Source organism: Oryx dammah, unplaced genomic scaffold, assembly GCF_014754425.2.
Source record: "Oryx dammah isolate SB20612 unplaced genomic scaffold, SCBI_Odam_1.1 HiC_scaffold_18, whole genome shotgun sequence".
Taxonomy (NCBI): domain Eukaryota; kingdom Metazoa; phylum Chordata; class Mammalia; order Artiodactyla; family Bovidae; genus Oryx; species Oryx dammah.
In genome coordinates, this window is record NW_024070202.1 from 67616312 (window position 1) to 67629494 (window position 13183).

The 13183-nt window shown below is 41.0% G+C and overlaps 1 protein-coding gene across 3 annotated transcripts in view; it reads right to left on the minus strand.

Moving 5' to 3' along the window:
- Nucleotides 1-13183, minus strand: part of CREB5 (cAMP responsive element binding protein 5) — a 442462-nt gene that overhangs the window by 10068 nt on the left and 419211 nt on the right. For 2 of the 3 annotated variants that reach the window (XM_040259717.1, XM_040259718.1), the window contains 2 exons: nt 7926-8249; nt 3460-3687 (listed from right to left, as the gene is read on the minus strand). In XM_040259717.1, the coding sequence (XP_040115651.1) occupies nt 3460-3687; nt 7926-8249 (552 nt within the window). Of the gene's footprint in view, nt 1-3459; nt 3691-7925; nt 8250-13183 lie in introns of all 3 variants that reach the window. The other variant, XM_040259716.1, reaches the window with a different exon arrangement.

Sequence of the window (13183 nt, forward strand, 5' to 3'; positions counted from 1 at the left end):
ACATAGCTCCCCCACCCGTTGTTTTTTTTTTTTTCCCGTATAGATTAACTGAGGCCAGGTTTTGTTCATTCTAAAACAAAGGACTTTCGATTTGTACAGCAACAGTTCCCATCTGGCCTTTTCTTGTGCCAAGTCCCAAACCTGGGCTTGTGTGTCGAAAATTTCAGCAGCGACTTAGGCCATGTGTCTTTGCACTGTAAAAGAAAAGCAATTATTTCCATGGGTGACCAGATGATTTCCACATCATCTACTGAACACAAGCAATCCACTGAGTACCACATTAGCAGTTGGTGAAGTTAGAACTGATCTTAGCCACTCTCTCAGTGAAAAGAATGTGGATTCTTTCGTAGTTTAAGAACTTTCTAGAATGAAAGATCACAGAGCAGTGGGTTAGGTCAAGAGAAGCCTTGCTTGGGTCTTCATCCTACTACTTGCTTGTTGTGTGACTTTTGGGAAGACTCCTCATGTCCTCCGAGCCTCAGTTTCTTCCTAAATAAAATGTAAAATTGGTGGTTTTTAATATTCCCCTTAATTCCTATACTTGCATTGACCTCTTGGGCAGAGATTTGCTGTGAGACGAGGAAATGAAGTTTGGGAGTTGATTTTGTTTGCTCAGCTCTGATTTTTCCAATCTGAAGCTCTGCAGCCTAGCCAGAAGGTTCTATGCTGGAAAACAACTCAAAGGTGGCAGCTGGCCATCCAGACCTTGGATATTCCTTTTGGCGAGAGTTTGTTTGTTTAGCACCTTCCATTTCTGTTTACTTAAAATTTGACTCACTGGATCAGCCTCAAGAGAGACACCTTTTTCTTTTGACAAAGGTCCAGTGAGAGGGAGAGGGGTCATTCAAAGGTAGCAGAATGTGCCTCTCCTCTCCAGCATCGCATGGCCTGATACAGAGCTCTCAGCACCCCCGAAGACTGGAACCCTTGTGGTTTCCGCCCCTCTGAAGCAAAGCAGTGGTTGGAAAATACCAACAACTCAGCCTTTTCAGAGACTGTCCTTCCTTAGGCACTGCTTTAACAACCAAAAATATTGGTGCCTGTTGAATGAGACTTTTTTTCTGGTTTTCAGAGATTAGATTTCTAGTATCTTTTATCCTTAGCCATTTTGGCTCTTAGAATGTGATAATTAATGTGATAATTCCTGTTCTCATAAAGGAAATGTTTACCTTATATGTTAATACCTTATAGGTTAAGTAAATGCTAAAACATATATGGCTAGGTGAAGGCGTGAACCCATCTGACCTCAAAGTAACCCAACATCCTTCGTCTCCCTGGCTCTCTGCTATGACCACCCCCTGCCCTGTGTCTTCAGGCTCTAGGGTGACAGTCAATACCCTGGAGTCCTTCTGCAAGGACTCATTTTAGTTAAAATTGATATAAAATTTCTCAGCATCTGATTACATGTCAGGTGGCTACTCAGGGCTCCTCTATCTAACTCAGTGGGTTTCAATCAGGGGTAATTTTAACCCCCCAACAGAGGATATTTGACAATGTCTAGAGGCTTTTTGGTTGTCAAAATTTAGGGGTGGGGTGGAGGGTGCTACTGATATCTAGTGGGTAGAGGTCAAGGGTATTGGTAAATATGTACAATGCACAGGAGATAACAAAGAATAATTAACAATTATTATTCTTGGTAATAGTGCCAAGATTGAGAAAACCTGTACCCATTCACAGTCATCTTGCAGACTTCAGAACTGGTAGCAAATTCCAGGGATGCTCACATTCCAGTCATTAGAAAACCACTGCTGTGATATTTGCTAGGTCACATTCACCAGAACTTTTATTTACTTAACATGTTTGTACAAATTAACTCATTTTTTTAATGATTTAGCCTGGCCCTGACCAAAAATAATCTGTGAAATTGAAGTTTTGATGTTCTGATTACATTTTTCAATACACATAAAAATTAAAAGATGATTATTAATGTTAAAAGTGCCTACCCACATTCCACCTCAAAGCTTCTCACATATGGCTATGCCTGCCAGATTCTAGAATTACAGACTGTCAAGTCAGAGTGGCTTTAGAGATGTCTGTGTTCAGCCAAACTCTGTGGCTTGATTCCCTTAAATCACATCTTTGCCAAGTAGTCAGGCAGCTAGTTCTTGGACACTAGTGATGGGGAGCTCATTCATTTATTCAACAAACAAATATTGAGTACAGACACTCAGGAACTCTTCAGGCTAGACCTAACACTAGAAAAAGGGGGTAGATGGTCGCGGAAGAGGGTAAGAATAGGGTCTCCACCTTTATCCAAGGTTCGTACAAGCTAGTGGGACTTCCCCCATATCTACTGTATATGTTTCCCAGTTTCTTTCTCATGTCCATCATTAAAAGAATGATAAATTTGAGGCGGGGGGAGAGTGAACATCCATAAATTACAAGAGTCAGTCCATGAATAACCTAAACTTTCTTGTACACTTTCAATTTGTACACTGAATGTCCTAAGGTCATTTCTATTTAATGGAATTAAACATGCAAAGGCTTTGGAGGTTTGGCGCCCTAATTGCTCCTTTCTAAAGATCCACAGAGGATGTGGGAGTGGGTGAAGGTGACGTGTGAACTCCCGAGGAGCAGACTCTCTCTTTTGGGCATTCTTTCCCCTCTTATCTCCATCTTTAGCTGTTATCTCTACTCCTGGAAGCACTGAGCTCTAATCTACAGTTTTACTCTTATCCTTGGACTGCTTGTCACACATCCAATACTTGATTTTTTCTTCTGCTGGTGAACAGTGTCCTCCTTTCTGTGTGAGAACAAATACCCTGAATTGCACCTTTTGTATGACATGAAGCCTGCTGGAGAAGCCCCAGGTACCACAGTTTCTCAAATGCTCCTAGAATTGGCCCTGTTATGAAATGTCCCTCACTGAGCCACCCATGAGAAAGCAAAAATAATGCAAGATTCAGATCTTGGCAAGTCTGAAAATAAGGTAGAAACGTGCCTTTTCTTATGAAGCAAAATAATCTACACAAACTTTTCTTCCATTAAACAAAAAGACAGACAATCTAGTGTAAGCTGAAGCAACCCCCTCACCCAGGGAACAGAAAGGGCTGCCTTCCAGTTGAAGACTTACTATGTGCCAGGCATCGTGCAAACAGTTTTGTAGACCATGAGTTCATTTATTCCTCCCAACAATTTTATGAGGTTATTATTCCCATTTCACAGATGAGGAAACTAAGAGCCAGAGAGATTTAACACTGCAAGTAGGTGCTGAACAAGAGTTTCAACCTCTGTCTGACCAAAGCTTCTGCTCTCAGCCCTATAACTTAGTTGGGCAGGGTCTCCCTCGTCAGCGCAGATGCACTGAAAACTGAATGGTGGTTTTGTTTTGCAGAGCATCTAAGAATTAATCAAGCCTGCAGTCGCTCTGTGGCTTAGGTCAACAAGTGCCTGCCGGGCCAGGAAATGCCAATGGTACACAGGGCCTTTGAGTCCTGGGAAAGAGACAGTGGCCTGCACCTGAAGCTGCATGTTTGTCTGGGTGAGTTCTTCTGCTTTCTTTTCCAGTGACATCACCCAGACCTTCCTCTTCTGTCTGCAGCGGGTGGCGGCCGCCCGGTTCCGTTCCAGAAATTTCCGCCGCCTCTCGTCAGGATCCTCATCCACCACCCTTCGCCGGCGCCCCCCTGTGGGCTGGGGCGGCTGTATTGTCTGGGTGGGCTGCATCTGTTGTGTTGCTGGTGAAACCTGCTGGGGAAGACAGAGAGGAGGTGATGGGGAGAGAAGGGATGGTTGGGTAAGGTGTTGAAACGTGAAGTACAGGCATCGCCTTGCTTTAGTTAGCACATCAAACTTGTTTTGCTAAGAGTGAAGTCACACTCATGAAGAGGAAAACCATCACCCAGCTATCTCCTATGATATTTTGGCAAGTTACAGGGATGACGTGCGAAAAGAGGGTCAAGTAGATTCACCCCCCTCCCTTGACTGGCATTTGGCTGAATCATGATGAAAGAAACACTTTTCTTCCTCCTTAGATGTTAAAAATGTTTTATTTAAGGTGCTTTGTAAAATTTGAAAGTGCCCACGTATGGTGATGGATGAAAACAGAGAGGTAGGGGTGAATGTCACTGTACAGATGGGTCTGCTGTCATCTGCAGAAATCTCCTTCAGGGCAGGTTGTGAATGCATTTCATTCCAATGGTGTCAAAACCTTGTTCCTAGAATACACCTCAGGGATGGCATCACCACTATGACTCTTATCAGAAGAACCCTGGGAAGCCTGGAAAGTACCTGCAATCCTTCTGTCACAACGTCACAGTTCTTAATGCAAAGGTCTTGTGGGACCAAACTCCATTTGGGTCTCTCTCCTCCTCCGAGCCTGACTAAGGCTGAAGGGATTATAGGAGATGGTGAGTGGGTGAATTTCTAGGTGACTGGGAAGCGTGACCTTTGAAAGTCCATCCTGAAGCAGCACTGAGCCCTGTTAATACATGGTGTCTACTGACATGGAGGGATGGTTGCATAGCACCATCTATTACATTATAAGGAAATCCCAGGAGTGGCAAAGCACTTTATTAAAATGCTTTACTATGCTTCTAAATTCCTTGTAAGGTCTGCAAGAGGCTCAGCAACATGTAGGGTTTCAGGGACCCCCTCACATATAGCTTTATTTCCCTTCATACAGCAGACACTCAGCACCTAGTGAAATTTCTATGGCTGACTCTTTATGTGTCTGAACACCTAATGCTTCCCTAATGCACTTCACTCCTTCCCCTTTCTTCATTCTCAATAAAGCGTTTTTTTTTTTTTTTCTACCCTCTCATTGCTCAGTCACTCAGGCTTATGGTGTAATACCTATAAATTTGTTTTACAAGAGGCATTTAACCTGCAGAAATAACAGGCAAAAAGTTTTAAAAATGAAACCCAGCCAGCTTTTCTACCACATTCCAGCCCTATGATTGAAACCAATCAGAACGACTATACTTGTACTAATAATGGCTCCTGGTTGCCCATCAGCTGAGTAACAACATATTTTAATCCTAAACTCTATCAAACCATACATTACTAAAGAATTAGGCTTAGGACTGAGGTTGGATTGCATCTCAGTATTTTTTTTTTAAAGCAAAGACATTTTCTAAAACTGTTTATTGGCAATTCCTCTCCTGACGATCATAAAGGAATAACAAAATAAACTGTCTAAGATCTTACTCACCAGAGCGGCTGCTGAAGATTTAATCCTTGTTATTGGCAAATGTTTAGCACTAGTCTTCAGATGCAGTAACCTCTGAGCTAACCACTGCAAAGCAAAGCACTAGGAAAGAATGCGCTAACCTGGCTATTTTTGCCTTACTATTTCTTTGTGTGAATCAACAATCTCTCATTGCCAGCCCTAGACAAGACTCTCAAGTAGGCAAAAACTAGGGTTTAACCTTCACTATGGAGACCTCTCTTTCAATGCTGTGTTCTCCCATGCTAACTTTAACCAACATTTATCCCTTGATCCTTTTCCTCTGCTTTAACCCAAATGGGTAAGGACATGGTGATTTCAGGCTTTGTCCAGGTTCAGGGTCAAGGTGTGGCTTGGTTAAGTGACCTAGGAGTGATACCAGGACTCTGAAATTATATCCTGATACGCAAGTGAATTACAAGAAGCCAAGAGAAATTGCAAATGCAAGCCTAAGACCAGAATTTGTGTCTCTGATAATTATTGTTACTTAGCATTATCTTTTTAAATGGCATTCTGTTGGGGGTAGGGTAGGAGGGATAAATTTGGAATATGGGATTAACAAATGCATACTACCATATATAAAATAGATTAACAAGAAAGATTTACTGTATAACACAGGAAACTATGTTCATAGTTCTTGTAATGAATTATAATAGAAAAAAATAAGAAAGAATATAGATATATACATATATATGCACATCCGAATTACCTCGTACACCTGAAACTAACACAATATTGTAAGTCAACTATACTTCAGTAATAAATAAATAAATAGAATGACATTATGTTGACACAGATTCTCTGAAAATTTTGATCAAAAACAATTAATTGTAATTTCAAGAAGAATTTATTCCAAGTCATTTTAGAATCTCAGAGTTGGATGACCTTAGTAAACTTCTACTCCTGGTGTTCTGACAATCCGAATTTCATTTGATCAACCAAGTTAATACATTTTAAGAGGAGCATTTTGAATATGTTCTAAATAATTTTGTTCAAATTTCAACAAGACTAACCTGGTTTTGTTGAAAAAAGCAACTTTATGTAGCCAATTATAAAAGCAATTAACTGATTGCATATACAATTGGCCACTTATTGACTTGAAATGGAGGCCAATTGGCTAACTGGTAATTAGCTAATGAATGCCTTTTATATTTAATAAACTCTTAAACTTGTCTATGAAGTAATCTGCCCATAAATTCAACCAAAACTTACGCTATCCATTTAAAAAGAAAGAAAGTACACATGTGAATCTATCTTCTATCTTTGATCTTGTAGTTTTCTTTTTCCCCTTCTAAATACATGACCTACATTGGCACATGATTAAAAAGGTGCTTTGGATAGCATTTTATTGATTGCTAAACTATGTGCTAAGCTTCTATCACATTATTTCAGTTTGAAATTAATCCCGGCTAACATGTATTGAAAACTGTTCTAAGGGCTAAACATTCTCTTATTTAATACTCCTAAGTCTCTGGGCTTAGTCTATTATTGCCCCATTTTGCAGACGGAAAAATTGACACTTAGGGAGGTTCTTCTACTGACCTCAGTCACACAAGTAAGGTGGGAAAAGGATAAAAGTTTTCTCATTCCAAAGCCTGATTCTTATTTGCTATGTAGAATACTTCTAAGAGTCTTTGCAAAAGTAAGCTTACCTAACAAATAATCTTAACTATTGAACAGATTAGAAAGCTGCTTATGGGTAACCCATTTTGTGGGTGGCTTTCTAGGTTTGGTATGTGTTGGAGGAGGCAGGAATGTACAAGCTCTAGAAGCTGCCTGATGAGAGGCACAGAGTCAGATGATGAAAGAGATAGTGAATAAGTGTTACTTGGCGATCCCAAGCTTCCGACATCATTCTGACCCAACTGGTTGGAACCTGGGTGGGCGGAAGGAACTGACAAAGGTCATTTCACTTGAAGGTTCAAAGTGCCCAGGGCGAGCCATGCTCCTAGACATGCCCTTCATCCACTTACTGAAACTCACTCGGGTACATGGACCCGCCTCTCTTCTTGGGCTGGGTGACATAACGTCTGCCTGGTCCCCCGACCCTCTTCCAGTTGTGTCTAAATGCTGGCTTTCTTTCTAGCCACTCTTGGTGACTTTCCACCTCTGGAGTTTGGCCTTTCTCTTGAACTGATCATCTACAGAGCTTGGCTCTCTGTCTGCTCCCTCCAACGCATTTCTCATTGGGTGGGATGAGTCATCTCTCTTCAAGATTCACAAAGCACCTTACACTCTAACATCCATCACCGAACCTTTGTCTGCCTGAAATTGTTACTCTTTATATTTTTAACATTTACTCTTATTTAGAAGATTGCCCACTGTATTTAATTTCCATTTTACAGGTGACACAAGTGGGTCTCTAAGATGTTATAAAGCACTGCAGCTAGAACCATGGTTAGAATGAACTTACCTTTCTCGTTCTTTATTCACTTCTTTCATTACATGCTTAAATTCCTAATCTTCCATTGGCGTTACATTTTTAGGGTTAACTTTGTAATATACTACAAAAATACATTTTGGAGAACTTGAAGTTTCCCTTTTCCCTTAGAAACTAGACTTGATATTTATCATATTAGTTATGGAAAGTGCAACCTGGGAGGGTCCTATGAGTAACCATTACCTCCTAGGAAATGAACAGAGTCCCTCAGAGTGTTAGAACACGTGGGCTTGTCAAGTAAGGTTGCTGCCAACGAGCCCCTCATTAGAGCCGGCACTGTTAATGAGAAGGGGGAAAGAGATAATGAAAAAGGTCTACCTGTGCTTGGTTGCCGGAGTGCAGGGGTGGGTGTGGCGAGGTCTGGTGATGTGCTGGGTGTGCATGAAGGTGGGAATGGGAGTGATGATGTGGGTGGTTCTGCTGGTGATGGGGCTGAGGATGAGGGTGGTGCGGTGGGTGCTGGTGCTGGTGCGGGTAGGGGTGGTGGGCCGGCAGCGTCTGGTGCTGGTGCGGGTGTGAGTGCATGTGATGGTGCGGCGTCTGGTCCTGCCGGGAGCCCATCATTTCCATCATGTGTCCCATGGTGTTCATAGTCCCATTCGACATGGCGGCAGGGTGGTGAGTCAATGCAGCCTTCAGCCTCTGGACAGAACAAAAGGAGAGGGGACAGACACAGTCAGCTGTGTATACAACAGGGGTTTCAAATCAAAGTGACTCATAGCTTCAAGTTTGTAACATTTAGCAGCTTCCCGGGTGGCTCAAGTGGTAGAGAATATGCCTGCCAATGCAGGAGGCACAGGAGGTGCAAGCTGGATCTCTGGGTCGGGAAGATTCCCCTGGAGGAGAAGATGGAAACCCACTCCAGTATTCTTGCCCGGATAATCCCCATGGACAGAGGAGCCTAGCGGGCTACAGTCCATGGGGTTGCAAAGAGTCACAACTGAGGGGACTTAGCATGAACATGTAATGATACTATTATTAACATTTTTTTCTTCCTGGGTAGCAGTATGGCTTTTATATAAATTTCAATTTTCATATGTATTAGGGTAGGTAAGTGTGTCAATGTCAGCCAGGAATGTTAATTAATTCAAGTGACACTGCAAATGAGCAGGATACCCTAGACACTTTACTAAAAGGTATTGCCTACTATCCAATTGTTCACCATATCCTATTGACAGCCAAGTGCAAGTATAAACCCAATGGAATCATTCAGGATGACAATATCACTGAACAAAAGGCCCATATGAAATGGCACTGTCACAAGAATAAAAGATTTTTGCTTTTCAGAAGATTTCTCAGACCCAAAGAGGAAAGAATTTCAAATTTCAGAATCTAGGAACAATTTTAATATTATTTTAAGTCTTCAAATTAGATGAGAAATCCATAACTTTGGGAGACAATGTAAATCTTTCCATTTGTTCCTATGACACTTCTCATAATCCCTCTGATAATCTAATTTTCTCACACAATAATGTTCTTCTGATTTTAAAGTTAAAGAATATGGACCATTGCACTTCTACAGCTGCTTTGATGACCATACCACAGGGCAGGTACAAAATCATCAACTATCAACAAGCAAACAGACATATACACAACTAAATTCTCCCTGAATCTAACCCCTAAGCAGGGGTCAGCAAGCTTTCCAATAAAGAAGTCAGATAGTAAATATTTCCGTCATTGCATGCCTTAAGGTCTCTCACAACTACTCAGCTCAGCCCTTTCAGCACAAAAACAGATATGGACATTCTGTAAACATATGACCATGCCATGTTTCAACACAATTTTACTTAGGGACAAGATATCTGAATTTCATATAACTTCCACATGTCACAAAATACTATGCTACTTTCGATTTTTTTTTAATCATTTTAAAATGTCAAAACATTTTTAGCTCCTGTGCTGTGCAAAATTAGGCTGTGGTAAAGAATCAGTTGGTAGTCAAGTTGTTTGCAGTCTCTTATACACAGACAATTATCGTCATACCCTGAGGGGCACAGTGTACTAAGTATTGTATAATACAGTTACTCCTTGGAAATGTATCTTCTGCAGAGATGATAGTCTAGTTGGCAAGCTTATGTTGGCTTTATGAAGTATTTACTAGGGAACTCAAAGTTCTCTCCTGATTTGCATTCTTATCTGATTGATGATGATAGTGTGTAATCACTGCAAATGGAAGAGTGGTATTTAAATGATGATCAAAGCTACCATGTGCCAGCCCTATACAATATTAATGATTCTCAACTGGGCAGAGTAAACTATTGATAAGGATAAATTTAATCCATAAAAATCTTTACTTAAATATAAAGAGCCTCCACTTGTTTAAAAAAAACCCAAAAACATAAAAAACAGGCCGGTGGGCGGGGGTGGGGGCAGGTAGAGGTTGACAAATCGTATGTTAATATTCAATAATCATTGAATACATTTCCTGCATCTGATGCAGCAACCACTGAGCACAACTGCCTCCTCCTTCACAAGCAACATCTACTACACAGGAGCTACTGAACTGCATCAGTATCCTGAAGAAGTTAAGCTTCCCGAATCCCTGGGAAAGATTAGGTGCTGAGTATTGTGCTTATTACTAAACAGAAAAGTGAAGAGATACTCCCCACCTCCAAGGTTTAGAAATGAGTTCATTGTTTTTATAAAAACGCTCATTATAAAAAATTTAAGTGACACTTAAAAGTACAGTGAAGTCAGTAACCAGTGAACCAACTGCATTGCTTAAATTTGGTGGGTGAACAGTATTCCAGACAGCTCTCTCTGTAGAGATGGAGCAACAAGCAGAGTCATTTCATAACAGTGCGGTCACCATGGCACATGGTGTCAGAAAACCCTTATTTGAAGAGAACATAAGCAAAAGAAGCAAAAATTGGATGAATTGCTGGACTTCGGATACATGTTTCTTAAATCCAGGAAAACTCTGCAAGTGATAGATCCAAACTTAAAAGTGAAGAAAGTTATGAAAAAGTATATTGAGATCATTATTTTGAAACTGACATACCAAATAGTATTGATGGATTTTCTATACTATTCTTTACAATTTTATTATTATAAAATATAAAGCTGCATAGTAAAAAAAACAAACTACTACAAACAAGACTATGTGGTGAAAAAGTAAAAGCCACCTGCCTACCTTCTTCCTTCTTAGCCCCATTCCTCAGATGTAACTACCAAGTATCTGCTGACATATCCTCAGCATCTATCAGAACATGTTGTGTAAGCTCTTTATAATGATATATGATTTTGTGTCTTGCTTTTTTTCTACTTCAACAATATATACCTTTGACAACATGCCCTATCAATAATAGCTAATAATAATGTCTGGCATCAATTGAGCGCTCACTCTGTGCCACTCCTCATTCTGTGTTTTATGAATATTAACTCACTTAATCCTCAGAACAATCTGGCAAGGCACAAAGACAGACTAATCCATGTGCCCAAGCTCTTGCCACTGGAGAGGAGCGGAGGTGAGCTACCTCCAGACCTGTTCTCTACACCAGGACAGAAGGAGCTGGAAGGCTTGACATGCACACTTTGTCAAAAACAGGAAAAAACTGTATTGTGCCACCTCCCCATCATCAAAAGGAAATGCAAAAAGAAGAGCAGTGCCCAGAAAAAAAATGACAAGATTATTTCTGCACAGTGTAGCGCACAAGTGGAGACCCAGTGTATCTTGCTTGTTCTGAAACTTGGCAGAGGTAAGGGGGGCAGGTAACAATTTCCAGGCAGCTCGACTGCAGCAAAGGACCATCCAGAGCTTAGCATCATCATCTCTCATGTTATATTTGTTAAGAATGGGTACTTGTATTCCACCCCCAAACACAGATCTGACAAGGTCCAGGTATATCTTCTCCCTGGCCCCACTTCCTAATCTTCAGGTATATGACTGTTCTATCTTCTCCCTGGCCGCACTTCCTAACCTTCACGTATATGACTGTTCTAGGTCTTTTCAATGTTCAGAGGATGAAGTTCCAGCCCTTAATACAGCCTATCCGTAGGCACTGAGGAGTGTGGCCTGGCATTCCCACCAACGCTTCCATTTGATTGTCTTTTTGCCTGGGATGATCTTTCCTTTTCCTCAGACACTCTAGAGCTTTAAGCAGCAGGACCCTGTTTAGTAAAATTCTCCCTGGTCTCTGCTCTAAACCAATTCCTATTGTTACAAAGTCCCAGAAGAACCATATTCCTCTTTGTAAAACTCAGTGTGTAGTTGTAGTTTTTAGTATGATCATTCAATTAATATCCACCAACCATCCCAGATGATAAGCATCATGACAGCAGGAACCACATTGGATTTTGCTTGGTATTAAATTCATAACTTTAGCATGGAACCTGGTATACATATTGGGCGCTCAATTCATATTTCTGGAATGAATCAATGAATGAATGAAACTTTGTAAGGCTTATGATAAGAATGTAGCATTTTCATTTTGGATCTTTGGTGGTGGTATTCGTAAGAAAGGATAATTTTACCAGTCATCGAAGGTCAAGAGAATGACTGCAGAAGTCATACAGGCAGGTGGGCTATAAAAGTACCGTCAAAAGACCTCCCTGCTCCATCCCCAGTCTGTCCTCTGAAAATGATAACAGAAAAAAAAAAGAAGAAAAGAAAACACACACACACAAAAGGAATGTGCATTAACTTCATCTTGGTATATTTTCCCTGAAAGAGTGGCAAGGAAAATTGAAAAGCTGTTAAACAGTGGGTCATTATGTTATCCCTTCAATGCTACAAACAACTTTTTCACCTTTAATTAGGTGCAAATGTTGCCTGACAAATAAATACTATGCACCAGATCTTCATCTCTCAAATAATTAGCTTGTACTGTTAAGGGAAATTACTTGATTGCCTCAAGTCTATTCTTGCAGGTTTCATGCCAAGGCCATAATACTAATAAGGCTTATAACATTCCATTTAACTATTCATTCAACAAATATTTACTGGGCACTAATGTTAGGCACATTATTATTTGCCCACTACCTGAAGGAAATCGGAGATGTATAAAAACGAAAGCTTTTCCAAAGCGCTGGAAAGAAAACACACACACTTGAGTGTGGAAATGAAGATTTGTTAAGAATCCCTTATAGCAGTGGTCCCCAACTCTTTGGGCACCAGGGCCTGGTTTTGTGAAAGACAATTTTTCCACAGACCAGGGGTGGGAGGGATGGTTTCAGGAGGATTTCAAGCACATTATATTTATTGTGCCTTTTTTATGCTGTTCATGGGATTCTTGTGGCAAGACTACTGGAGTGGTTGGCCATTCCCTCCTCCAGTGGACCACATTTTGTCAGAAATCTCCACTATGGCCAGTCCATCTTGGGTGGCCCTGCACAGTATGGCTCATAGCTTCACTGAGTTATGCTAGCCCTTTTGCCATGACAAGGCTGTGATCCATGAAGCAGAGGATGAGATGATTGGATAGTATCACTGACTCAATGGGCATGAACTTGGGCAAACTCTGGGAGATGGTGAGGGATGGGGAGGCCTGGCGTACTGCAGTCCAGAAGGTCACAAAGAGTTGGACATGACTTAGTGATTGAACAACAAAATGAAAGTGAAAGTCCTTCAGTCATGT